General features: G+C 46.5%; 4 protein-coding genes across 9 annotated transcripts in view; 1 reads left to right on the top strand and 3 right to left on the bottom strand.

The window, feature by feature from the left end:
• Positions 1-8,323: 8,323 nt before the first annotated feature.
• LOC133161247 (2,4-dienoyl-CoA reductase [(3E)-enoyl-CoA-producing], mitochondrial-like) lies at positions 8,324-13,775 on the bottom strand. 3 transcript variants are annotated; one of them, XM_061289599.1, is made up of 11 exons: positions 13,370-13,494; positions 13,183-13,280; positions 10,157-10,359; positions 9,936-9,993; positions 9,763-9,849; positions 9,336-9,483; positions 9,162-9,261; positions 8,886-8,958; positions 8,658-8,804; positions 8,530-8,592; positions 8,324-8,459 (listed from the first exon to the last, which is right to left on the bottom strand). In XM_061289599.1, exons 2-11 carry the CDS (start codon positions 13,228-13,230, stop codon positions 8,400-8,402), a joined length of 987 nt encoding a protein of 328 aa, XP_061145583.1. In that variant the 5' UTR covers positions 13,231-13,280; positions 13,370-13,494; the 3' UTR covers positions 8,324-8,399. The 3 variants fall into 3 exon arrangements, with proteins under 3 accessions (XP_061145583.1, XP_061145584.1, XP_061145585.1); XM_061289600.1 differs by lacking the exons at positions 13,183-13,280; positions 13,370-13,494 and adding an exon at positions 13,662-13,775; XM_061289601.1 differs by lacking the exon at positions 10,157-10,359 and having other exon boundaries at positions 13,370-13,500.
• Positions 13,515-16,623, top strand: LOC133161250 (phosphomevalonate kinase-like). The gene is made up of 5 exons (XM_061289604.1): positions 13,515-13,650; positions 13,744-13,807; positions 15,254-15,406; positions 15,478-15,607; positions 15,683-16,623. The coding sequence occupies exons 1-5, from the start codon at positions 13,556-13,558 to the stop codon at positions 15,823-15,825; spliced, it is 585 nt and encodes a 194-aa protein (XP_061145588.1). The 5' UTR covers positions 13,515-13,555; the 3' UTR covers positions 15,826-16,623.
• Positions 16,619-23,103, bottom strand: LOC133161248 (tropomyosin alpha-4 chain-like). 2 transcript variants are annotated; one of them, XM_061289603.1, is made up of 9 exons: positions 22,962-23,103; positions 22,269-22,409; positions 22,069-22,202; positions 21,883-22,000; positions 17,686-17,756; positions 17,404-17,479; positions 17,276-17,338; positions 17,109-17,178; positions 16,619-17,033 (listed from the first exon to the last, which is right to left on the bottom strand). In XM_061289603.1, the coding sequence occupies exons 2-9, from the start codon at positions 22,398-22,400 to the stop codon at positions 16,951-16,953; spliced, it is 747 nt and encodes a 248-aa protein (XP_061145587.1). In that variant the 5' UTR covers positions 22,401-22,409; positions 22,962-23,103; the 3' UTR covers positions 16,619-16,950. The 2 variants fall into 2 exon arrangements, with proteins under 2 accessions (XP_061145587.1, XP_061145586.1); XM_061289602.1 differs by having other exon boundaries at positions 22,850-23,056.
• Positions 22,850-26,832, bottom strand: part of LOC133161246 (rho guanine nucleotide exchange factor 2-like) — a 23,514-nt gene continuing 19,531 nt past the window's right edge. For 2 of the 3 annotated variants that reach the window (XM_061289596.1, XM_061289598.1), the window contains 9 exons: positions 26,622-26,689; positions 26,338-26,559; positions 26,193-26,270; positions 26,067-26,116; positions 25,738-25,779; positions 25,622-25,672; positions 25,277-25,552; positions 24,654-24,813; positions 22,850-23,829 (listed from right to left, as the gene is read on the bottom strand). In XM_061289596.1, the coding sequence (XP_061145580.1) occupies positions 23,780-23,829; positions 24,654-24,813; positions 25,277-25,552; positions 25,622-25,672; positions 25,738-25,779; positions 26,067-26,116; positions 26,193-26,270; positions 26,338-26,559; positions 26,622-26,689 (997 nt within the window). In that variant the 3' untranslated portion in view covers positions 22,850-23,779. The remainder of the gene's footprint in view (positions 23,830-24,653; positions 24,814-25,276; positions 25,553-25,621; positions 25,673-25,737; positions 25,780-26,066; positions 26,117-26,192; positions 26,271-26,337; positions 26,560-26,621; positions 26,690-26,832) is intronic. The other variant, XM_061289597.1, reaches the window with a different exon arrangement.

The raw sequence follows: 26,832 nt of genomic DNA, 5'->3' as shown, positions 1-26,832 counted from the left end.
TGGATTTTTGTCACCTAATGCAAAATCATTTTTTTTTTACACATTTTACTGACATTGGTCGATGGTCACTTCCCAGAAAAAGACGCTTTCTGTCACTCACTGTTATTAAATCTTCAGAGATAGTTGTGCATTTGTCGCTTGAAAAAGTTGCACGTCTTTGTTTTTCGCCACCCTGTTGCGATATGTCTTACCGGCCTGCAGAGGTCACTTTGCATGGAAATTAGTTGGATAATACATGTATAAGAATTGAGGCGTTATCATGATGTCAAGTGAAAAATAATAAAATACATGACAGGGGGTTAATGAAGATGCATGATTTTAATAATGAAAAATTGCAATGGCACAAACAAATGGTTAACTAATGGAGCAAGGATTTGACATCTCAAGAAAATAAATTAGTATTAAATGAATGACAAATTGAATGATTCACTGAACGGCAACAATTTTTTTTGCGGCACAATCGGTACCATTTTTGCAGCACAAACCAGCACAAACGAAACACAAACGAACGGCACTATTTTGGGTCCATTTGGAAGTAAACAGGGGGGCAGGGCTACGTGACGTCATAGCTATAAAATAAATGTATAATATCTCCGAAATGGAAGCAGCACAAATGAGAATTTTTGCTGGACAAACCTGCACAAACGAAGCACAAACGAACGGTACCATTTTGGGTCCATTTGGAGCGAAATGGGGGGCTGGGTGACGTCATCGCTATAAAATAAATGTGTAGTATCTCCGAAACGGAAGCCGCACAAATGAAAATTTTTGCTGCACAAAACAGCACTTACGAAGCACAAACGAACGGTACCATTTTGGGTCAATTTTGAGCAGATCAGGGGCTGGGTGAACTCTGGATGACCTATAAAAGAATCGTTCATAACTAAAAAAAACATAGCAGCACAAACAAATTTTTTTGCTGCACAAACCTGCACAAACGAAGCACAAACGAACGTTACCATTTTGGGTCCATTTGGAGCGAAATGGGGGGCTGGGTGACGTCATCGCTATAAAACAAATGTGTAATATCTCCGAAACGGAAGCATCACAAACGAAAATTTTTGCTGCACAAACCTGCACAAACAAAGCACAAACGAACGGTACCATTTTGGGTCCATATGGAGCGAAATGGGTGGCTGGGTGACGTCATCGCTATAAAATAAATGTGTAATATCTCCGAAATGGAAGCGGCACAAATGAAAATTTTTGCTGCACAATCCAGCACTAACGAAGCACAAACGAACGGTACCATTTTGGGTTCATTTTGAGCAGATGGGGGGCTGGGTGAACTCTGGATGACCTATAAAAGAATCGTTCATAACTAAAAAAAACATAGCAGCACAAACGAAAATTTTTGCTGCACAAACCAGCACAAACAAAGCACAAACGAAACTGACTATTTTGCTTACATTTTGCGTGGGGTGGGGGGCCAGCTTCACGCAGGTCTAAATCTCTCGTGTTGCTAACCTATCCACACCAGGAAACCATTTAAAGGGTCTTAAAGAAAGGACCAACAGATTACTCCCAATATCTCCTCATTATTTATGAGTTAGCCCCCCCCTTTCCTCACTCGGGTGCATATCTTGTCAGTTGTTAATGGAAACCAGATGTGTCTCGTGCCAATGAGTCTACGTTCATGGACCAAGGTCCAAACAATCCCGGACGAACCTGACCTGAAACATGACCCGGTCACACTTAGGCTTACTAGTGAGATATACATTGCATAATACCAGAATAAAAAATTACCACAGTATGACACCAAATGTATTAGAAAATCCATATGTCGTAAAGTGTTGTATTATTACTATCTTCCACTATCTGTCCTACTCACTCCTTCCTTCTGAGGCTTGGCAACGCCCATGCCTCACACCTTGACAAACTTTTTGGGAGAATGTGTTCTTTACTACATATGATTCCATCATCATTTAATTTGACTTTCTTTCCAAAACGCTTCTCAATTTCTCAGTTTACACATCTTCTGCATGTGTTACTGGTTCTCCAGTTTTTTCTCGAGTTAATTATCAATCCAAAAAAAACTCAACACAAAAAAACTACTGGCAAATTAATCAGAATTTTTTCGATGTTTTTAAATTTAAAGAATTCAATCTCTCAGATTTAGCTCGCATATAGAGGTTTGTATAATTTTATAACATCATCAATCAATTATTCCTATTAAATGTAGCATTGCGATTTCTTAAATTCACAATTTTGCTTCTTCCAAATCCTGAAAGCATGTTTTGCAGGTTTTTTTTTTTCGAATTTCTCATAAGGGCTCGACACTTAACATGCACTAGTGTGGATCAATTTCTGCTCGCAAACAGATTTCTCTCTTTTCCTCTCACTTTTATCTTTCCAAATCGTTTCTGTTCTGCAGTACAAATTGGATGGACCACAGTCTAGCAAATTTCTTCACATTAAAAGTTTAGCCAATCTTCATAATTTTAACACATGCACAGCTCTCGTGCGCGAAAGGTAGATCCCAGCACCAATGATTCGTCACAGTCTGGCCATTTCCTCCGGTCGATCATGAGCTGGTCCCTCCCACGCACACGAGGACAGCACATTCTAACTTTTTATTTATCTTCTAGAAGCAAGTTGCATTTATTTACCACTTGATTTGCAAATTTTAACTTTTGTGTACACACACAATTTGATCTCTGGTCATTTGTCATTGGGCATACAAACAGCATTGTCATACTTCTTGTATGGACAGGAGCTCTAATAATCTAAAAAACGTTCCAATAATCTGACAATGACTTGTTTTGCTGTCATATGGGCATCTATTCTTTCTTTCTCTGTATTAGCATGAGCGGTCAAAGGGGAGGAAGCTTGTCATGCAGAAAATGTGGCTTTTCCTCTGCCTCTTCCTCCGCCCTTTGATTGGTACCGTTTTACAAGACAACACACTCTTGCCAAGTGTCCCCGTTTCCCACAGTTCCAACAGTCCAAATTTGATGTGGAGCTTGAATTGAATGGCGGCCTTGTTGGTCTCTAACTCTTCCTCTGCCCCTTTGGGAACTTTGGAAGAAGACCGTTGTATCTTCATCTAGATCATTACCATCATCATCTAGATGAAATACAACAGAACTTTCGCCTTTTTTTTTTATACTTTCCTTGTAATCCATACTTTTTCTTCCACTTCGGCATGTATTGCATACAATCTACTCGCCATGAACTTCTCATCTCCTTCAAGAGCTAGAGATTTATCGTTCCTTTTTCCCATCTTAATTTTAATAGTTTTAGTTTTTCCAATTTTTTTTCAATTTTTTTTTTTTTGAGGATCCTCAATGCAGGTTCAAATTGACTTTTCAACAAATTACTAGCCTGTGTAACTATTACACCATAGAACCCTCCGGTTTTGGGAGGCAAATGGTTTCATGGAACAGCACACAAGCTACCATTTTGCAAATTTTTCCCAGCTAAAGGACTAAATATTTGTGGTCCCACCAAGACTTGAACTCTGATTGCTCACCATTACACCATGGAACCCTGACAGTGATCCAAGGAAGAGGAAGAGAATTTTTCTGAGCAAAATGTACTAAGGTTTTACTAAATTGACGAAATTAGTGGCGGCGGGGCTTACATGGCTGTACACAAAGTACTGAATTTAATTTCAAAATGTTTGTTCCAGGTAAATGACTACAAATTGGAACTTACACCTAGACTTGAACTTATATTACTAGATTCAGAGGCCAGCATGCTCACAATCACACCATGCAAACATTACACGGTAATTCAGGAGATCATTAGCTTTAGGACCATCCAAGATCTAAATTAAGTTCCAGCAGTTGACAATGCAACTCTGAGAACACGTGATTATTTACCACATAAATCTGAGATGGTAGCGCGCACGGGTGCAGCGGCTCTTAGCGCTCCAATTAGAAAACGTGCTCAGCGGAGCATGACAATGCGATTGGAGCAATAAAAGTAAAACTTAGTGTAACACCTAAACCAGGGGTGGCCAACCCACGGCTCGCGAGCCTCATGCGGCTTTACCTGGTTTCAAAGTCAAAGTCTGCTTTATTGTCAATTTCTTTACATGCCAAGACACACAAAGAGATCAAAATTACGTTCTCACTATCCCATGGTGACAAGACATAGTACACAATATACATACAAGTAAACAACATAAAAACTAAAAACAAGAAGGCACAAACAATGAATAAATAAGAGTAATGAATAAATAATAAATAAACAAATAACAATAAATAAGAGGAGCAAAAATGTAGCAAATGTGCATACAGCAGACAGTCAGAATATAGCGCAAAAGTACAGGACGCTACGCAGAAGGGGGGGGAGAATTCAGGATCCTAACTGCCTGGAGTATGAAGCTGTTGGTGAGTCTCGTGGTGCGGGAGCGCAGGCTCCTTTACCTCTTTACCTACTCGTATGTGAGATTGCTGTTTGTGGACTTCAGTTCTGCCTTCAACACCATTGTACCACAACGCCTCATCAGCAAACTTGATGCGCTGGGCCTCAGTACCTACCTCTGCAACTGGCTACTGGACTTCCTCTGTCAGAGGCCACAGGTAGTACGTGTTGGCGACAAAATCTCCGCCAGCATCACGCTGAGCACGGGGGCCCCCCAAGGCTGCGTGCTCAGTCCGCTGCTCTTCACCCTCCTGACGCATGACTGCACTGCAACCTACAGCGACAACCGTATCGTGAAGTTTGCTGACGACACGACTCTGGTGGGTCTCATCACCAATGGAGACGAGACTCAATACAGGCTGGAGGTTGACCTTCTGACCACGTGGTGCAGGGACAACAACCTCCTGCTGAACGTCGACAAGACCAAGGAGATTGTTGTGGACTTCCGGAAGGGTCACACCCAACACCTGCCGCTGACCATCGACGGTGCTGTGGTGGAGAGAGTGAGCAGCGCCAAGTTCCTGGGGGTGCACATCAGTGAGGATCTCTCCTGGTCCACCAACACCGCATCACTGGCAAAGAAAGCCCAGCGCCGCCTGTACTTCCTGCGGAAACTCAGGCGAGCGAGCGCTCCTCCGGCCGTCATGACTGCATTTTACCGCGGCACCATTGAGAGCGTCCTCTCCAGCTGTATTGCTGTTTGGGGTGGCGGCTGCACTGACTACAACTTGAAGGCCCTGCAGCGCATAGTGAACACTGCTGGTAAGATTGCTGGTGCTTCGCTCCCCTCCTTGAAGGACATTTACACCTCCCATCTCACCCGCAAGGCGACCACGATTGTGAGTGATGCGAGTCATCCCGCTCACTCTTTGTTCGAGCTTCTGCCCTCTGGGAAGAGGTACAGAAGCCTGCGCTCCCGCACCACCAGACTCTCAAACAGCTTCATACTCCAGGCTGTTAGGATCCTGAACTCGCTCCCCCGTTCTGCGTAGCGTCCTGTACTTTTACTGTCTGTACTGTCTGTATGCACACTGGCTCTTATTTGTTGTGTTATCTGTTTATTATTTATTATTACTCTTGTTTATTGTTTGTGCCTTTTTGTTTATGTTTTTTTACTTTTGCGCTATGCTTGCTGGGTCCGTTTTGCTCCTCTTATTTATTGTGTTATCTGTTTATTTATTATTTATTCATCACTCTTACTATTGATTGTTTGAATTTTTGCCTTCTTGTTTTTATATTGTGTCGCGTACTTGTATGTCTATCGTGTTATGTGTCTCGTCACCGTGGGATAGAGAAAAACGTAATTTCGGTCTCTTTGTGTGTTGTGACATGTGGAGAGATTGACAATAAAGCTGACTTTGACTTTGACTTTGACTCTTGCCAGAGGGTTAAATGTCCTTCAGGGAGGGGAGTGAAGCACCAATAATCTTAACAGCCATGTTCACTATGCGCTGCAGGGCCTTCATGTTGTATTCAGTACAGCTACCACCTCAAACAGCGATACAAATGGAGAGGACGCTCTCAATGGTGCCACGGTAGAATGTAGTCATGACGGCCGGAGGAGCACTTGCTCGCCTGAGTTTCCGCAGGAAGTACAGGTGGCGCTGAGCTTTCTTCGCCAGTGATGCGGTGTTGGTGGACCAGGAGAGGTCGTCACTGATGTGCACCCCCAGGAATCTGGTGCTGGTCGATGGTCAGTGGCAGGTGTTGGGTGTGACCCTTCCGGAAGTCAACAACAATCACCTTGGTCTTATTGACGCTCAGCAGGAGGTTGTTGTCCCTGCACCACGTGGCCAGAAGGTTGACCTCCGACTTGTACTGAGTCTCATCGCCCCCGGTGATGAGACCCACCAGAGTTGTGTCGTCGGCATATTTCAGCACGCGGTTGCTACTGGAAGTTGCAGTGCAGTCATGCGTCAGCAGGGTGAAGAGCAGCGGACTGAGCATGCAGCCGTGCTCAGCGTGATGCTGGCGGAGATTTTGTCGCCAACACGTACCACCTGAGGCCTCTGACAGAGGAAGTCCAGTAGCCAGTTGCAGAGGTAGGTACTGAGGCCCAGCTTGTCGAGTTTGCAGATGAGTCGTTGTGGCACAATGGTGTTGAATGCAGAACTGAAGTCCACAAACAGCAATCTCACATACGAGTCCCTCCTCTCCAGGAGGAGTGAAGGCTGAGTGGAGGGTAGAGCAGATGTTTGGCTTGATACACAAACTGGAAGGAGTCTATGGTGGGGGGGAGAATGGATCTGATGTGCTCCATGACAAGCCGCTCAAAGCACTTCATGATGATGGGCATCAGTGCCACGGGGCGGTAGTCATTAAAGCAGGACAGAGCAGGTTTCTTCGGCACAGGTATGATGGTGGCAGCCTGTGTATGTTGGTGTGAGTATGTGTGTGTGTAAGAGGAAGGGATGGGGTGATGTTCATGTGTGCTCATGTATGATGTGGCTCTTTGCGGTAACGCAGTAAAAAAAAATGTCTTAATCTCTGACTGGTTGGCCCTGACCTAAACCAAGCGTTGCTGGTGGTCATTTCTTCATGTGCCTTGGTCAACTCGGCACTGTGAAGTCCTCAAGAGCATTTTTTACTATGCCAACCAAACCACAGGTGGACGATTAGAAAACCTGCTCAGCTCAGCCTGAAAATGCGATTGGAGCAATACAAGTAAATGTTGGGGTAACACCTAAACCAAACATTGCAGGTGGTCATTTCTTCATGTGTCTTGGTCAACTCGGCACTTTGAAGTACCCCAAAGCTTTTTTTTACTATGCCAGTAGGCGGGGGGACACCCTGAACCGGTTGCAGGGCACACAGAGACAAACAAGCATTTGCCCTCGCACTCACACCTAGGTACAATTTGGAGTCTTCAATCGGGCTACCAAGCATGTTTTTGGGATGTGAGAGGAAACCGGAGTGCCCGGAGAAAACCCACGCGGACCCGGGGAGAACATGCAAACTCCACACAGGGAGGGCCGGAGGTGGAATCGAACCCGCACCCTCCTAACTGTGAGGCAGACGTGCTACCTAGAACGCCACCGAGCCGCCCCAAATAACTATTATATAAACAATAATATTATCAAACCATCTGTGTCACTCTAAATCATTAAATCCATCGATCAAATTACTCGTACTTTGTCAACAACGCCACGCGTGCGCCCTGACGTCAACCTCGTCGTTATTCCACAGACCTAGTATATAACTATATTGTAGCGTTAACAAAGTACAAGGAAAGACGTCGGTTTGATAAACGGCTCTTTATTTAACAAAACAAACTTCCAGGCGTGAGGACTTCCAGCCACGGAGGTGGAAGAGAGCTCCATAGAATAGGACCGGGTGTGCGTAAAAGCCATAATAGTTTTTCAAACCTTCTGTGTCACTCCAAATCCTTAAATCCTTCAAACTCTTCAGAGTCATTACTGTGCAAGAACATCCTGCTCTCGATGCTTTGGATTGTCCATATTATGTGTACTATCTGTCCTCACTGCATCCATTGCAGCATGGTCACCCTGGAAGAGGGATCCTCCCATCTGTGGTCTCTTCAAGTTTTCTCATTTCTCCTAGTAGGAGTTTTGAGTTTTTCCTTGCCCGCTTGGGAGTTTAAGATCAGGGGATGTTTGAAAATAATTGTCAATTTTTGCACGTTGTCCTGAATGTTGTTAGCTACCTAAATGTTGTACAGAGGCAGAGATGTACCGGAGTCAAATTCCTTCTTTGGCATGCTCAAACTTGGCAAATAAAGATTGATTTGATATATTTATATTGGACTTCGACACGAAATTGTTTTTCGGCAAATGGACAGCAAGTTCAACGAACAGCGCCAGTTTACAGCGAGTGTGCAAGAACAGCCCTTGTTCCAAAATGACTTCCGTGTGAGCACGTCACTACACACTGGAAATACCAACGTACAAAAAACGTTTTCTAGTGTACAAAAAAACGTACTTGTACTTTGGAGTATGCTTGCATTTGTTTATTGTTGACAAAAACGGGAAAGCTCAGTTTGACTATGACATCACAGAGCGGGAAGCTCTTTAGGCTCCTTTGGTGCTCCTGATCATCGTTTCCATCACCTTCCATTGATCGGCCGTGACCTGAGCAGGGCAGAAAAAGCAAAGCTAAAGCGAAGAAGAGCGAGAAGAGAAAAGGCGGAAAAGCTCCAACCGTGCGCAGCTCGTTGAATTCTCCCGCCATCATCACATACTCGCCACCATCAAAGCGAATCACCTGAAGGCAAACAATTGGGTTAAACTCTTGGCCGTCTTATGGGAAAAAGCGATGGTGCAACTCACCGCTCCGGACATCCAGCTGGCGTAGTCGCTGCACACGTACGATGCCAAGTTGGCCATTTCAGCAGCTCGGCCCAGTCGACCCGTCGGAATACGACTCAGCATTCCGGCTTCAAATTTCCCCGTAGGGTCCAAGCGGCTGAAGGCGCCCTTGAAGTATTATGAGCCTTATTACAAACATCACCACAGCAGCTCGACATGTGTAAAAAAAACAAAGAATGCATACACTACCTTGGTTCGGATGGGTCCAGGTTGGATGATGTTGAAGCGGAGCCCGTAGCGTCCCCACTCTCCTGCCAAAGACCTGATGGGACACCCGTCACTGTGGTGACCACCTTGACAAGGGGCCCAGCACTATGGCAGATTGACAAGGTGCCGGTCGGCGTGGCGACCCCATTGTCAAGACGCCGGTGATCCTAGTGGCCAGCTCGCCGAGGCGGCGATCATAGCAGGGACCCCATGGATGAGGTTCCGGACATCAGTGCTTGTCGCGGATGCGTGACTCACTTGTAGAGCGCCTCGACCCCGGCCTTAGCGGCAGCGCTGGGAACCACAAAGCCGGAACCCGACTCAGCGTAGATGGTGGTGACGGCCAGGAAGGCAGCACCTGACAGACACATGACTGCAAGTGAGCCAGTGACGCCTGATCTTAGCTGCCCCGGCACTTTGGCACCCTATGACCTTTCTGGCTGCGGACCAGTCTCTTCCCCAGCTCCAGCGTGACGAACGCAGTGCCATTCAGGACGATGTCACTGATGCTCTTCCAAGCGTTGGCCGACAGATTTTCCGACGGACACACAAAGTTTCCCGCCGCGTTGTTGATGATCACCTGCGCGCACAACTGTGATGTCATCCGACAAGCTGACTTCCCCTTTGCCATGACACGCCTGTCAGTCTGCATCCACTGATGATGGTGACAACAAAGGCCATCGCACGATACAAGGCGCCAGGCGAGAAGCGTGGCTGACGAGTTGTCTGATTGGTTCATTTCATCGCCAGGAAAACTGATATCGCTTTATCCACAAATGGCGGATGCATCTCAGCTTAACTTCATCGCATAGGAAACATGTCGGATCTGCACGCTAGGTGTGTGCGGTTGCACTCTTACATCAGGCAAGCCTGTCAGACTTTCCACATGTTCCATACAACACGTGACAGCCTGAGGATCTCTGACATCAAGCTGGACCACATGGACCTGAAAGATCAAGGCAAGACCACACCGGTGAATCAGGCGGGCTGAGACCAAGACCAGCATATTGTGCCTTTTCTTTGATCTTCCACCTTGTTTCCAGTCCGACTGCTGATCTCATCCGCCGTCTGCTGCAGAACCTCCAACTTCCTGTACCATAAACATTTCACATTAGCCTCAGCTCGCACATATGGCCAGACACCAAAACTTGAAGATAGACGCTGTCTCCAAACTCAAGCATGAACTCCCACCCCATATCTGACCATGACACCCTAGATCGAATTCCTACTTAGGAACTACGCTGGGGTATGACCTGCTAGCGATGATGCACTGCGCCCCCAGGTGAGAAAGCGTGGTGGTCATGGCGCGCCCCAGTCCGGTCCCGCCCCCCGTGATGAAGGCCACTCGGTCCTGAAAGGTTCCAGGCGGCAGCATGGCCGCCTCCAGCGGTGGGAAGAAGTGCGACTGAGGAAGCGGCGGCTGCTGAGCAACGGCCGGCGAGCTGTGGAAACACGACTGGCAAGGCACCACGCGGTCACGTCATGTGTGGACCAACGCTTGATGAGACGGATGCAAAGTGCTTCACATTTTAGCCTTTTATAACCTTCGGGTAATTTCTCAGGATCCTTTAATGAATTTTTTTGTATTTACTTTTATTAAAGTGCATTCCACTGGCATTTTCAAGGTTGAATTTATGCAACCCAAATGTTTGGAATAAATGTGTCAGATTTGCGGCTCTTTGGCTGGTTTCATGCGGCTCTTTTACGTTCATATCAACATTTGTGTTTATTTTTCGTGCGTATTTGTTTCGCTTGAGTTCAACATGGTATTTGGTCAAACGCGCATGCGCGTGAGGTGAAATCCCGCAAAGGAGGAGGGACAAACAGAGCAATTGGTTTTGCTGGCTTTTTAATGAATGGCGACTGTGACTACGGGGGGCCCATTAGGTCCAGAAAAGCTGACAAGACGCTTGCCACAATGGCAAGGAAATGCACAGCTAAACGAATATATGACGATGAACACAGGACGTTTTTAACAGGGTTAAAGTTGTTTTTTGTTGAACGCTATGGCAAGCCATTCTGCCTGACGGCATTGGCGCATTTAAAAGCTTCATATGGTCAGCGCCACTTCAGCTCACTTCATGCCAATATCGATAAGGACTTTGCAAAAGGGACTGAATTTCGCAAGCACAAGTTTGGAGACTTTGAAAAGTCAGGCAGAAAAATAGGTACAGTTTTTCATAAAAATTACGAAGCACTCAGAGATTGTCACACTTGCATTGTTTCAACTGGCTTGGAACATTGCACGGGCTAAAAAGCCATACAATGAAGTGGAGTTCGTTAAAATATGCCTCAGTGACGTTATTGAAATCTTGTCTCCTGAAAACGACAAACTAAAACGAATGGTCTGTCCCGCCACACATAGTAAGTGAAAAAACTTATATTTTTGTTTGTGGAATTTGTTGAACTGAGGGTTTGTCTGTGTGAGACAATGCACAACAATGTTCATTGTTGAAAATGTGGTCTTTGGTCTGTGGTTTTAGTACTGTAGGAGTCAATTTGTCATTATCATGTTGGTGCGTGACATAATAATGTCACACAATAAATTTGGCTGAGCAGAGGGGTCTGTGTGTGTGCGTGCGTGCATGCATGCGTGTGTGCGTGCGTGTGGGGGGGGTGTTCATGTGTGCTCATGTGTATGATGTGGCTCTTTGCGATGACAAAGTAAAAAATGTGGCTCTTAGTCTCTGACTGGTTGGCCACCCCTGATCTAAACACTAGCATGGTCAACTCGGGACTTCGAGCTTTCTGCGTTAGACTGTTAAATTTCTAGTTTGTCCCACATTTGAACTAAGAAGACGGTGTAAAATAAATGCCCGAAATTCAAATGTACCTGGCAAAGTAGTATAACAAAATTTTTAGAACGCAAAGAGTGCAGTTTTTTCCTATCGATTGGTCATCTCAAAAATTGTCTTGACTAATGTTTTAAACGAGCCCAACCGTCTAGACCAGGGATGGGCCAACTACGGCCCGCGGGCCACATCCGGCCGACGGGACCGTTTAATCCGGCCCGCCAACCCTGAATAAATTGGATTATTAAACTTTTTTTTTGGTCATTTTGCCTGCGCATTTACTACCGGAAGCCGTGTCAAGAAGCTCGGTGCACACTCACAAGTGCGTGTACGTACTCAGTAGTACGGACATGGCGCACTCGCGCTCTATTTGTATCAGTCCCGAATTTAGAGCGTGAGCTGTGACGACAGCATTCTTGTAATTACAGTTTTACGCTAAAGCCACCCACAAACCTTCCCCTGGAATCCTTCTATTATGAGTCGTCCAAGGAAAAGTAAGGTGGACACAGTGCCGAGTGTTTAGAAAAGAGTGGCCAATTTGGCTCGACGTACGCGACGTGACGTTCAGCCACATCAACATCAACCCGTCACAGATCAAGGTAAACGGACAGACACCTCGGATCTCTCCTAAGAATTGGCACAACAAATTTTACTCCAGACTATGACGCACTAGCAAAAAAGGGAGACCAACAACACTGTTCCCACTGAAAATGAAGGGGAGGCTCTCAAGTTTGTTGTAAAAAAAATGCATTTTGAATATGATTTGTACACATTGAAACTAGCGACCATTCTCATTTTAAAACAATGCAGGATGCTCAAGGACATTGATGCACCACCTGTTTGCGACTAATCTTAACCTGTAAAGTTCTTAAGGCTTACTTTAAGAAAGTGTTTCCCGTTTCCTCACCTCTGTTACCAGGTGTTTGCGAGTTAAAACTCTGCTCTGATTTTCAAATACCCCTCACCGTGTTGCCGTTTTGATTACTTTATTTGGATGTATGCTTTCACCGATTCTTCAAGATGATATATTTGGTCAGAATGTTTGCCGTTTGATGTAATCTCATAAGATAAACATCTTTCATTAGTCTGACCTGCAGGCACTGAAGTGATGGAGACTGTTATTCATAATAACAGTGTCGTATTTTATGAGAATCACTGATAGCAGTTTTTTAGTGATTTTTTTTTTTTTTAATGCTGTTAATAAATGCATTTGTTTTCAAAAAACTTGTTTGGAATATCCATGCTTTACTACCTACTAAAGGCCAAAATCTTTTATGCAATGACCTTTACAAGTCGCTTATATTACTTGACACAAACACTACGTCCATCTGCTCCTGGTTCGGCCCTCCAAATTTAGAACCCAGTTAGGCCCGCGAGTCAAACGGTTTGCCCACCCCTGGTCTAGACTAAACATGACATTGATATTCACAAAAGACAGAAAATATCAAACAACTTTTGCGTGCAGTTCCACTGAAAGTCAGGCTCACCGCCATGAAAGTTTGAAAAGTTTTCCGTCCAAGAACCAACGCCGCCATGTTGCCAAAATCTTCCGAATCTGAACTTTGTTCAGGACGTAAACGCGCACCTTTTCAAAAGAAAGTGTTGAGAAAAAAATAAAGTAATACTAAAAAGTAAAGGAATAAATAAAGTCAACAGCAAAGAAAGCCGACATGCCATCGTATTGTCGCAGTCTCGTTGCGTGAAGGACTGAAACGCGACGTGAACGCCGCGCTACGACTCTTGTTTTGGCGTGACACCAGTCAGGTCCGTCACTTCCGGTATCTCTCGGAGCGTGAGACGTGAAAGATAATTTGATCGACTAATGAACCTTCATCTTGTGTGATAGGCACCTCTTCTGCTATGGAAGGTTCACACTCAGAACCAAAACTCATTTTGATTTTCAGCGGTAAACGGAAGTCAGGGAAAGATTACGTCACGAATGTCATCCTCGATCGGTAAAGCCCACCTCGCTTAAAAAAAGAAAGTCCACCTCGCTTCCTCCGTTGATCACGTTTTGATACGCTCATTAATCGTCTGTTGTGCTGCAGTTTAGGAGAGGACGTCTGTGGCGTCGTTCGTCTTTCTGCGCCCCTCAAAGAAGCATATGCTCAGGTCAGTGACGTCACACGCACCCACGAATTTCTTGGGGGAAGAAGCAAATGCCAGCGAACATTCAACGACGACACTTACCGTTTTTTTCCATGTATAATGCGCAAAATGTAACTAATTTATTGTCCTAAAATACCGGTGTCCAAACTACGGCCCGCGGGCCAACTGCGGCCCGCAGTCCAGTTTTTATTGGCCCGCAGAAAATTCTGCAAACATAATTGAATATGGCCTGCACAACAAGCTTGAGCTCAACTCTTCGCACTTATCAGTTTCCACACTAGATGGAGCCCACCACACAAAGCGTTTGACGTCCCATCAGCAGACCAGGGAAGAGGAGCGAACGTTTGACGTCCCATTAGCAACCCCCAAGGAAGTGAAGCGAAAAATAATATTGGCCCCCGGGCCCCTTCACGTTACTAAATCTGGCCCTCCTTGCAAAAAGTTTGGACATCCCTGTCCTAAAATCTGGGGTGCGCATTATACATGGGTACAATTTATTTTTTTTCTTCTTTTTTTTTTTTTTTTTATATAGCAAGACACGTCAGCTGTATAAACAGCGAGAGTTCAATTCTCTACCTAAATGCGTATTACAGGTAATATCTTATTTCACAACACTTTGCCTTGTTCCTTTCTTTCCTACAAACACAATGCTCTCATATCAGACGCTTGCTCGATCACCTGCTCGTTTGCTGTCACAATGTACCCTACACAAATCCGAAACATTTCTTCGCTATCGAGTTTGCTACCGCATGCGCAGTGATACTGACCGGCAGAATAACATCCGGTTGTTCCCAAAGATGATGTTTTTTCTGAAATCATTTTACGTTTACGGACTTAAGTAGGAGTCAAAATTTGGGTGCGTATTATACATGGGTACAGGCTTTTTTCCAGCATCGACATGCCATTTTTAGGGTGCGTATTATACATGGGGGCGCATTATACATGAAAAAAACCGGTAAATCGCAAACAGGATTTCTCTTATAAAAACGACGCAATGGAATAATAAACCCCAAATTTAACAATAATCCAAGTCCACTTTTCGAAAAAACTATACGGATCTTTGACGTAAATATTCGGGGCGGTAATGTAACTTATTGATGGAGCGCTGAGAGAAAAAACAGAGCTGCAAAGAAAGTGCTGTACTTGGAGTAAAAACTGGCTTAAAATCAAAGACAGTCAAAACGATATATTAATCAACTAAAGAGACACAAGAAATAGGCTACAATCAAACAATCAATGACGTGTCAAAAGCTGAAGATCTCATTTGACACGTCATAACAGTCATCCACACATGCGTACACGTCGCACGTCTTGAGCGTTCCCCTTCAAGTTGGCTCAACTTGCGTACTGTGACCCAACATCTTGGTCTCCCAACGGAAAGGCCTGTTCAGCACACGCTCGTGTGAATGTGTGCTCGTCATTGTCACGGTGTCGAACGCGCATGTGCAGGAACACGGACTGGACGCCAAGCAACTATCGAGTTCCGGCCCTTACAAGGAGCTCTATCGGGTAGACATGATCAGCTGGGGCGAAGCTCAGAGACGGCGAGATCCCGGATTTTTCTGCCGGCTGGCGACAAGAGGAGCGCACCAGCCCGTTTGGGTACGTTCCTCCGCGACCTCGGATGTAGCCGTGGCAACCGGCGAGCGCTGCCCTACTCTGTGATTGCTCAGGTGGTGAGTGACGCACGGCGGATGTCGGACCTTTGCTGGTTTTGGGCCAAATTCCCTCAACAGACTCGCTGTGTGCGTGTGGAAAGTCGAGAAGAAACGCGCAGGCGTAGGGGGTGGATCTTCACCCCAGGTACGACGGTCCAGGCCCCGTTTAGGTGCCTGCCCTCTTTTCCATCTTAATTTGGTGTGTGCGTGCGCTCGACAGGCGTGGATGACGCAGAGTCTGAGTGCGGGTTGGACAGTGGGGTGGACTTCCATTGGACCATCACAAATGAGGCCGACGCCCACTCATTAGATGACCAGTTGCGGCCAATCCTCGCACTGGCGGCGGAGGCGACCCGTCACTGATCGATCAAAACCAGCCAAGCCGCATTCAACAAAGCCTTATGACTCGGCTGATCATAACTGAATTACCCACCAGGGATCAATACAGTATCTATCTATCTTTATCTCTCTCGACGACACACTTGACAAATTAGACCGCCTGGAAGGAATGTTTTCCACAGAACGAAACCAATGTTTACATCTGAGATGTAATTGCTAGAACTCGCTATTTTGGCCAAGGCCATCAAAGGCCTATTGTTTGAAAACAATACCAGTTTTGAAACAAAATTAATTGGTTAATATTTGCCATTTTTCACGTCCTGAGTGTTGTTAGTCACCTAAATGTTGAACAGAGGCTGTGATTTACCAAAGTCAAATTCCTTGTTTGGCACGCTCAAACATGGCGAGTAAAAAACTCTTGAATCTTTCAAAATCATTGATGTGCCTCTTCGCGACTAATCCCCGTTCACAATTTTGTTGGTTATGCCGTAGCAAACACTTGAGTCATCTGTTTGTTCAACATATTAGACTCTAACCCGTGTTCTACGATCAATACCTAAAGCCCCACAGTCCCCCTCCTACTCATGATTAATACCTAAAGTCCCACCCTCCTCCTGCTCGCGATCAATACTTAAAGCTCTAGATGTGTATTTGCAAGGTCACAAGCTTGCTTGTGTTTGATTCCTGTTGGCAAATCCCCCGTGCTGGTGGTAACCGACACGGACGTCAACTGTTTGTGTTTGTAGGTACAAACTGGCCAAATCATGTCTGTTCTATTTGGTGCCGATACTTAACCTCTCAATAAAGATGGCGAACAAATGACATAGTGCTTTTATTTCAGAGAAAAAGGCTGTCTTGACATCATCACAGCATAAAACCATGTGACAACTGATCAGGTAGGCATCTTTGACCTCTGATTGGCCTCTTGACTTTATGCTGTGATGATGTCACACATTGACATCACAGCCTAAATGAGCGACAGCCGCTGCGGAACGCAGTGGTGTGACTGACCTATAATTGGCCCCATAGAATTGGCAGAAAAGCCTGATTGGCTGCTCCCTTCCAAGCACATGTCCACAAAGCGACCAAGAAATAAAGCGCGTGTTCTGTTATTGATCCCACTGACGAAGGTGAAAGGATGAGGAACGTTCAGCAGGCATTGAGCTCCTCCATGGTCCGGTTGAGCGTGGCGTGCAGCTCTAGGTTGGCCGTCTTTGCCACCACCAGCGATTCTGCAAACACGCAAGGACGGATCGGTCAGCGTTGCGCGGCTTTGGGGTCGTCAGCCCACCGGGGGCGCGCCGCACCTTCCAGATCGTCCACTGTTCTCTCCAGCTTGGCCACCATGCGCTCGGCAGAATCGGCCCTGTTGTCCGCCTGAACGTGCCGTGAAGAGGAAGCAGCGTGAGTGCTGCGTGAGCGTCGATGCCCTCAGCCTAACCCAAACCAGGGACAGCTCAAGAGCATGTCTCACCTCCATCAGTTTACTCCTGAGGCTGCTGATCTCCAGCTCGCTGCGCTCCTCCTGCATAGAGAACTACAAGAACAAACAGCGAGATGAAACACGCTGAGCCAGAGCAGGTCTCACGGCCCATCTCTCACCTTCTCGGCCTGAGACTCAAAACTCTTGGAACTGGCTACCAGACTCTTCAGCTCCTCCTCCAAGGCGCGAGTTTTGCTGTGGGGCCGAGGTCACAAACACAGTGGGGAAAAGCACAGGCCGAGGTTTGAGTTGGACGAGGCGGTCGACTACCGGTTGGTTCAGGTGACCTTTACCAATTGGCCCAAACGCCTCGGCTGATAGCATTACCGCTAACCACGAGGGGAAATACAGGGTGCACACTGTGTGATTGTGTGTGTGTGTCTGTGCGTGCGTGCGGTAACCTCTCAGCTAGCTCAGCTCGGGCTTCGGCACGCTCCAGCTCCTGCTCCCCCATCACCAGTTTGCGAGCCACCTGTCAATCAAACATCAGCTCAGCAAACAAGCCACACGATACAATAAATGTGTATACCTGGAACAAGCAACTCAAAAAGCTCAATGTATTGATGCAGTGCGCTGTCATCCAGCGTATCCCGCAGAAGCCACTAGATGGCATTGCACGACACGACACCGTCCAAAATGGCTGTTATTGCGTATTATTGACGCCAAAGCGTTTCCTCGTCCAGTGATGCAAATGGCAGTGCTCCATTCTTCACTCCCAGAAATTAAAGTATTGCTGTATTTTCTGGGCTTGCCCTGCTCATTTGAGCTAAAAGCATGTTTGGCGACGATGACATTGTAAGCAATGGAGACCTTTTTCCATATGGACATTTCATATCCCAATAACAAGATCCATCCTCTTGATATCTTTTTCCCAATCTACCACCAATTTCTTTGGTGGCGGTATAAGGAAAACGACTTGTCGCATCCCCTCAAGTGACTGCGGTGCATTGGTGACACATGCTGTCGTCATTGATCCCGCAAATTGGTGATCGGGCTATTCTTCAGGTCGACAAGTCATCTTGTTAGTTTGTCTGACCCTTTGCTTTTCCTCTTAAAAGTGCTTCGTCACTTGCCATTTGCATGTCCGTGACGCCCACGCGTGCGGTCATTGTAATTGGCGTCATCCATGATGTCGATAAAAAAACCAAACACCACGCTGAAGCAGTTCCTAAGCGGCGCTAGAGGCAGAGTCCAAAGGTCAGGGCCCAATTTAGCCAAAACACTACGCGATGCAAAACTGACTTTCACAGCAGCACAGCGGGATGCTCGAGCACCTTGCGGCCGATGCTTGATAGTGTTTCCGACACGGCATAGTTAGGTCTGGAAGCTCGCTTACTGAGGCGTTGGTCGCTGCCTAATACTAGTAGGGCAAAGCAACAGAATCAATAATGGTCAGCTAACATTAAAGTATTACAAAGCACACAAAAGAAAATGACAGGATTCTCTCCGCAGCGGCAAAGAAATCAAACAATTGGAACAATAGAAGGTTATTTGGTACAAGCCACATAAATTGAATGGCCCTAACCCTAACCATTGCAAGTTGACATTGAACCCTCACCGGCAGGTGTAGTGCGAGGCACCCATCTGGTAAACATTGCAATTAAAATATACATGTATTCACCACCATCACAAATTGTTTTACATGAATACCTGAATAATTGTTACTTGATAATTCCGATTACAATATTGATCAAAATGTCTGCCTACCGCTCGTCTGCGCCTTTACTACCGGAAGCCGTGTCAGAAAGCACGGTGCACACTCACAAGTGCGTGTACTCAGTAGTACGGACATGGCGCACTCAGGCTCTATTTGTATCAGTGCCGAATTTAGAGTGTCGGCTGCGACGACAGCATTCCTGTAATTCGCGCGCTGAGCTTTCAGATACAGTTTTACGCTAAAGCCACCCACAAACCTTCCCCTGGAATCCTTCCATTAAAATGAGTCGCCCAAGGAAAAGGAAGGTGGACACTGAGTGCCGAGTGGCCAATTTGGCTCGGCGTACGCGACGTTCAGCCACATGAACATCAACATCAACCAGTCACAGCTCTAGGTAAACGGACCAACACCTCGGATCTCTCCTAAGAATGGCCACAACAAATTTACTCCAGACTATGACGCACTAGCAAAAAAGGGACACCAACAACACTGCTCCCACTGAAAATGAAGGGGAGGCTCTCAAGTTTGTTGTAAAAAAAAAAATGCATTTTGAACATGACTTGTACAAATAGCAGTGATTGAAACTAGCGACCGTTCTCATTTTCAAACAATGCAGGATGCTCAAGGACATTGATGCACCACCTGTTTGCGACTAATCTTAACCTGTAAAGTTCTTAAGGCTTACTTTAAGGAAGTGCTTCCCTTTTCCTCACCTCTGTTACCAGGTGTTTGTGAGTTAAAACTCTGCTCTGATTTTCAAATACCCGTCACAGTGTTGCCGTTTTGATTACTTTATTTGGATGTATGCTTTCACCGATTCTTCAAGATGATATATTTGGTCAGAATGTTTGCCGTTTGATGTGTTCTCATAAGATAAACATCTTTCATTAATCTGACCTGCAGGCACTGAAGTGACGGAGACTGTTATTCAAAATAAGAGTGTCGTATTTTATGAGAATCAATAATAGCAGTTTTTTAGTGATTTTTTAAAAATTTTTTAAATGCTGTTAATAAATGCATTTGTTTTCAAAAAACGTTTTTTTGGATATCCATGCTTTACTCCCTACTAAAGGCCAACACCTTTTATGCAATGACCTTTACAGGTCGTTTATATTACTTCACACAAACACTACATCCATCCGCTCCTGGTTCGCCCCTCCGGTCCAAATTTAGAACCCAGTTCGGCTCGCAAGTCAAAAAGTTTGCCCACCCCTGCCCCAGACGGTGAGACTTGGCCCCCACCTTTCCTCTACACCAGTGCTTCTCAAATAGGGGGCGCGGTGCTATTCCTGGGGGGGCGCGTGTGACCCTGGGGAACAGGCTTTTTTTTTGGCAGTACTAGAATAAAGTGTAATTGCGAATCTTCACAGCAGGGGGCAGTGGCGCTCTCATTGTTACTTCTGTGACGTTTGCGACAGTGCAACATTTTACGACTTACAAGACAAGTTAGGATAGTCACGGTGGGGAAGGGGGGGCGCGAATAGTTTTCTTCTTGCTAGGGGGGGGCGTAACAGAAAATAATTGAGAAGCACTGCTCTACACGCACACTGACCACTGGTTAACCACAAGGCTGCATGCTGAACCCTCTCTACTGTCTTTATACCCATGACTGTAGTCCGGCCCACGGCAACAACATGATTGTACAATTTGCTGATGACACCACAGTGGTCGGGCTGATCTTGAATGGTGACGAGATAGCCTAGGGAGGAGGTCCAGAAGCTCACCAACTGGTGCTCTGGAAATAACCTGGCTCTGAACACCAAGAAAACAAAGGAGATCATTGTGGACTTCAGAAGGAGAAAATGAGATCCCCCCCCCCCCCCCCCCCCCCCCTATGCATCAACAGCGAGATTGTGGAGAGGGTCCACGACATCAGAGTCCTGGGAGTCCAGATCTCTGATGACCTCTACTGGACACACAACACCTAGCTGTCATCAAGAAGGCTCAGCAGCATCTACACTTCTTAAGAGTCCTCAGGAAGAGCAGCATGGATCGGAAGCTTCTGCTCGCCTTCTACCATTCCTCCATTGAGAGCCTGCTGACGTACTGCCTCACCACCTGGTATGGGAGCTGCACTGCTGCAAATAGAGGGAGGCTACAGAGGACAGTCAAAGCAGCGCAAAGGATCATCGGCTGCCCTCTCCCCTCCCTGACGGACATATACAACACCCGGTGCGTCAGCAGAGCTCACAACATCATCAAAGACAACACACATCCCGTATCCCAGCTGTTTGAACTGCTTCCTTCTGGGAGGCGCTACAGAGGCATTCAAACAAGGACTACCAGACTGAAAAACAGTTTCTACCCAAGAGCCATCACCGCTCTGAACTCAGAGAAAACACTCCTTTAAAAACTACATGCAATAACTATTTACTATTTATTATTTACTTTTTGTACAAACCTCATTCATGTTAATACATCGAACATACTGTAAATAAGATTTTTTAACCTTCATTCTTAAACTAATAGCTATACTGTAAATAAGATCTTTCTTTTTTATTCTCAGACTTATTTTTATACTTTTTTAAAATTTCTATGTTTGCACTAGAAAGGGAGCAGCTATCCGAATTTCATTGTACAACTAAGATGTAAAATGACAAAGGGCATTCTATTCTAAAATAGTCGTGATGATCATTTACTGTAATTGTCTAGTCCAGGGGTGGCCAACCAGTCAGAGACTAAGAGCCACATTTTTACTTTGTACCGCAAAGAGCCCCCCCCCGAAGCGAACACGCAGCGTTTAACGTCCCATTAACCCCCCCGAAGCGAACACGCAGCGTTTGAGTCCCATTAACAACCCCCCCCCACCCCCCCCGAAGCGAACACGCAGCGTTTGACGTCCCATTAGCACCCCCCCATGAAGCCGCGGGTTGGCCACCACTGGTCTAGTCCTACTGTGTGTGTGCGCACGTGTGTATGTGTCTATATATTGCGTACATACTTCCTCATATTTGCGGTCAGCCTCCTCAGCAATAATTTGAGCTTGCTTGAGTTCAACGGCCAAACGTTCCATCTTCTCCTCATCCTTCATGGCTCGAGTCTCAATTACGCGAATCCCTCTGGGAACACCGTCATCATCATCATCGTGATCGCCATCAACATCGCCATCACTCGAATGGGCGCTGACCTCTCACTCTCGTCGGCCACCTTCTCCAGCTTGTCCAGCTTTTCAATGGCAGAAGTGAGCTGCTCATGTGTCTGATCCAGGTTGTCCTCTGTCATCTGAAGACGCCGACTGAGCGATGCCACTTCCGCCTCTGCCTGCACGTCAAATGACAGCCAATCAGCACACGCAATGGTCAAGGTCACAGTTGTGCATGCTTTAACCTCATCGCGAGCCCTCTTCTCCTCCTCCAGTTGTCTTTGCAGCACTTCTGCTCGTTCTTCAGCTTCTTCCGCTTGCCCCTGAAGAACTTTGATCTTCTTCTTCACTGCCTCAATGCTGCTTACTCCACTCATGTTCTTGTTCTATCAAGGAAATAGCAATAAGTTACTTTTTGTGTGAATGACAATGAGAAGGGAACAACACATGTAGTTAATTAATTTCTTAAGGCGGCAAAATCAATTATATGGCTTCATGAAAAAGGATCACAAACATTCCCACTGACGCTTAAGTGTAGTGGAGCAGGTTCGGGCGGATCCAGGCGTGTCGTGTTCTTGTGACGTCACAAGACGAACGTGTCATGACGCGTTCACTGTCCTCGTTCTCTCATTAGTAGTAGGTAAAAAAGTCGCAAACTTGGCGACAAACGATAGCTGCCGAGTTACTGGATGGCACCATGCTAGCTCGCTCCTGAACCAAAAAGAGGACCACCGGCCCTCACGGTCTCATTGGCCTGTTAGCATCAAACGTACACGCATGTGTAGTAGTGTGTGTGCGTATGCGCGTGCTTCACACGACATGTTACCTGGACGAGTCGTCAAACGATAGTAGCTAACAGACTAGCTGATAGCAGGCGAAATGCGAATGACGGAAGCACAACTTCCTCTCAGTCTCCAGCTAGAAGGTGTGCAGATCACCTGTGTCTCGATTTTGGCGTAGATTGCGGTTTGGGTGTTGCTTTAGGTTGCGCTCAGCTCGACTCGACTCCCGTATTCAACCAACTCCCAACCTGGAACTCCGCCTTTTTCCGCGTTTTTGCGAACAGGAAGTGACGCAGGAAGACGACCCTCGCCAACTTTGGTCAATAAAATATAATAAAATAGATGAATGACTTGTGTAGTTATATGTATAGACTATTGTATAGTCCTTTATTGTCGTAGTTTGTATTTCGTAAACACTGCCCCAAATATTCAAGAATGAGAGCATGCAGCAGTAATGACAAGCTTATTTGATTTACAGCACAAGTAATGTACATGTTCTTTAAACGTTTTTCTAAAATAAAAAAAACACAACAACAAAGAGTTATCCTGAGGATTACAAAGAAAAAATTGGACCATAACAAATTAAGAGCAGCCCGGATTTCCCTTGAAATGGAAGTGCTTCAAAATGTCTCCAAGACGAATGTCTGCCCTCTATTTTGAAATCACCTTCTCGCTCGCATGCTAAGAGTTTCCTACTTTGCTTTCGTCAGCCATTAAAAATCAGATGCAAGGTTTCAGTCTTTTCTATTCTAGGCAAATAAATAGTCTTGAGGATTTTGGCCAAAGGCATTGTGGCTAGTGTAGTAGACAAGTCTCTGAGTGAGCTTTACGCACATCACCAGCCCTACCCACTCCTATGTGCTTCCTGTTTCAAGTTATTAGACAGCATTGTTGGGAAAAGTCCATCTGGAGCAGACAATGACGTCTTTGTGTGCTGACTCTATTATATTTGCCAGTGAGATCACAGTAGGACATTAACTGGGTTCAGCTCCACACTCGCTCTCCTCTGGGATGTCCTGTAAGTCTGAAAGGTCAGAGGTCATTGTTAGCCATAACATGTATTAGCCATAAACTACAACATCCAGCACATCACCACTCACCAAGAGGATATGAAAGGATGACATCAAAATGAAATTGTAAACTTAAAATGCTGTAGAATTTGTGCATTTACTGTATTTTGTGATGAGCAGCTTGAAGAGTAAATAATGTAAAGTTGTTTTGTTCATCCGTGTTGTCCGATTATGTGAAGCCTACCCCTGACGTATTTCCAGTCATCCTTCCCCATGCACTTCGTATTACAAGTTATGCATGCACAGCAGCTCCTCTTTGATAAAAACGTCATAGCATTAGAAGCACACGAAACCTGCTACTCCAGCTCAGTGGACCACGCATGCAGACTTTTTGCGTTCAGCGGGCGGCCAGTAAAGTTTGGGTCGGCCAAGATTTGTCCAGCGCTGTAGCACATGTCTTCAATGATGCTCTCACGCAAACATGTTTTTGGAATGCGGAAGAAGGGCAGAGACTACCCATGGAAAAGCCACAAACGTGAACCACGGCCAGCCTTGGCCAAGTGGTTAATAGCGTCACCTGCCACCGGGGCCACTGGTTCAAGATGCACTACCCCCCCGAGCCCTTTGAGAGGCCATCCTGACTCCAAACATGGATTCTAGTATACAACACGCACTACGAACAGAGCTTGTCAGCAATAGTAGCAATCTAAGAGGGCCTCACTCCGACTTCAGCCGCGAGGGACAATTTGTACAACAACACACATACATTCAGAGGACCGGGCCAACGTGCTTTCCGTAGTCCCGTATGTGCCCTTCGCGCTCTATACCGGCGACTGACCTCTGGGGCTGTCAGATCGAGGAGAAATCTTCACGACCTGTTGGTCTTGCTTATCCTCACTGGCTTCCTGAAGGCCGTCTAATTGGTCAAGCGGGTCGTGAGTGGCCAAAGGAGCGAGGGGGTGGAGTTCCAACTCTCGACTCCCCCGCCTCTTCCTCGCCTGGTCAAAGTGCAAAGCAGAAATTAGTCGTGGGAGGAAAGGCGTAGGACACATCAATGTATCAACCCAAGGCCACTTCATTAGGAACACGATTGAAAAAAAGAGGCCCCACCTATTTTGGCTCACTGCTCGCCATGCATACTGCCATCTGCACTTGCCTTTTCAGCATTGTTTTGAACCTCTTTGGTCCCGAGTCCAGGATAATTTCATTGATTTCCAATTTTCTCTATTTTCTCAAGTAATTAAACTCACTTCATTCATCCCAAACAAAATTACATACACTGTATCTACTGTTTTGATACTGTTGGATGTCGCCTGGTAGGTGGAAAAGACATTTTCTGCTGCGAAAAGTCATGTTTGATTGGCCATTACATCAGCCATGTTGCGACTCAAATAGCGCTTGCTAATTAAAACATGAGGCAGCGGCCCGCATCACACTCGAGTGGCGTCGCTCGTTCCTTACCGACTCTGCCTTGACAATGTCGGTCAGGTCTCCGTTGCTCCTCCTCCTGCCAGCCGACTGCGCCTCCTGCTTGCTTAGCCCCTCCTCTCGAGACCGCAGCCGTTTCACTTCGTCCTGCAGAAGCTCCACTTGCCGTCTCAGCAGCGCCGCCTTGCCGCCGTCCAGACACAAGTCCCACGACATCGAGCGGCTGAGGAGAGGTCCTGAGGCGGGCTTGGGGGTGGCGTCAGTCCGGACAAACAGCTCCACCGCCGAGTCCTGGCGAATGACAGCAGCCTGGGGGCGGAGTCAAAGAGTGAACCAAGAGGAAGCCAGGCGGGCCAGACCACGGTAACGACCCCTGACCTGAAGAGCGTGAAGCTGTGCGCTCACGCTGACCAGACGCTCACGCACTTCCTGCAGAAAGTATACGATTAGCGCGGACGCAGACGCGCTCGGCACACGCGTGACGGGAGGCTCACCTCCTTCAACACAGCTTCCTGCAGCTGGTTCCCATTTGTGTCCTGCAGCAAGAACGAGCAGGTGACGAAGACTGTACGTAGTCTTGGCCAATGTGTAAAAAGCTCCATAGCAAGCATTAGAGTATTTCAGGAAACAATTGAATTGCGATTTTCTGACTGATCATGCAATTTGGATTCTATTCACCAACCTCCCCCCCACCCAAAATCAAGCTTCGAAAGTCACGATTGACAAATATGGCAAAATAATGACATCATATATAACCTTTGCCCACCAAAGCGCCCGGTTTCATCCATTTGAATGGTGCCTGCTTGACAGCCGGTCAACTTACTTTTGAAGCGTTGAGCTCGAGAGAAGTGTTGAGTGTCGCAGGTTCACCGTCTGATGCAAACACAACAACAGGTGAAGATGAAGTATTATTCTTACTCTGGAAGTGTTGAGGACAGCGGCCCCTCACTGCTCAATTCCTGGTTGCAGTTGGCGAGCGACGCTTTGATGATGCTGCATCCTGCCAGCAGATGGCTCAGTTTGTCCACTGTAAAAAGGGGTTACAGTCCATCATCCTTTCCAGCAGACCAGCGACAAACGACTTTGGTCTTCACCTTCACAGATGGCGCCTGCGAGCAGCGGGCCGGCGAGAGGCACGTGAGCAACGTCCGCTCGGAACAGCTTCCTGTTGTTGGACAACCTGGAAGGTGCGCAGCCAACATCTGGCGCTCCTTCCCCTGCTCCGCTTTTTCCCGTCGCCTCGGCCAGCTCCGAAAACAAAGTCACACGCTCCTGGAGTAGCTCCAAAACCTCACGATCCTTCTGCAAGATGTCCGCTGACCAACAAGCGCACCGTCAAGACAATGATAATGAGCGAGTGCAAGTAAGGCGCCGCTACCTTTAAGTCGTCGCAGTAGAGCTTTGTCTTCCGTTTCAATTAGAGGCAATTCTTCCCTGGAAGGGCAACTGCGCATGCACACAAAGACACACACGCACAGGCAGAAGATGTGGACAGACAACGTGAATGTACGTACGTCATCAGTGCAGTGGTGCAGTGTGCATGTGTGGACTGAATACAACAGGAAGGCCCTGCAGCGCATAGTGAACAC

Source organism: Syngnathus typhle, linkage group LG10 (genome assembly GCF_033458585.1).
Source record: "Syngnathus typhle isolate RoL2023-S1 ecotype Sweden linkage group LG10, RoL_Styp_1.0, whole genome shotgun sequence".
NCBI lineage: Eukaryota > Metazoa > Chordata > Actinopteri > Syngnathiformes > Syngnathidae > Syngnathus > Syngnathus typhle.
This window is presented reverse-complemented; position numbering and strand designations above follow the sequence as displayed.

Excerpts from the sequence above, each read along its gene's own strand:
- LOC133161247 (XM_061289599.1), bottom strand. The coding sequence starts at position 13,230 with ATGGCGGCGTTGGTTCTTGGACGGAAAACTTTTCAAACTTTCATGGCG. Across the intron at positions 10,360-13,182 it reads CTTTTCAAACTTTCATGGCG|TCGTGTTTCCACAGCTCGCC; the intron begins GTGAGCCTGACT and ends GTGCCTTGCCAG. Across the intron at positions 8,805-8,885 it reads CTGGACCCATCCGAACCAAG|GGCGCCTTCAGCCGCTTGGA; the intron begins GTAGTGTATGCA and ends TAATACTTCAAG.
- LOC133161250 (XM_061289604.1), top strand. The coding sequence starts at position 13,556 with ATGGAAGGTTCACACTCAGAACCAAAACTCATTTTGATTTTCAGCGGT. Across the intron at positions 13,808-15,253 it reads TCAAAGAAGCATATGCTCAG|GAACACGGACTGGACGCCAA; the intron begins GTCAGTGACGTC and ends GCGCATGTGCAG. Across the intron at positions 15,407-15,477 it reads GAGCGCACCAGCCCGTTTGG|GTGGTGAGTGACGCACGGCG; the intron begins GTACGTTCCTCC and ends GTGATTGCTCAG.
- LOC133161248 (XM_061289603.1), bottom strand. The coding sequence starts at position 22,400 with ATGAGTGGAGTAAGCAGCATTGAGGCAGTGAAGAAGAAGATCAAAGTT. Across the intron at positions 22,001-22,068 it reads GTGGCCGACGAGAGTGAGAG|AGGGATTCGCGTAATTGAGA; the intron begins GTCAGCGCCCAT and ends CGGTGTTCCCAG. Across the intron at positions 17,034-17,108 it reads AACAGTGGACGATCTGGAAG|AATCGCTGGTGGTGGCAAAG; the intron begins GTGCGGCGCGCC and ends GCGTGTTTGCAG.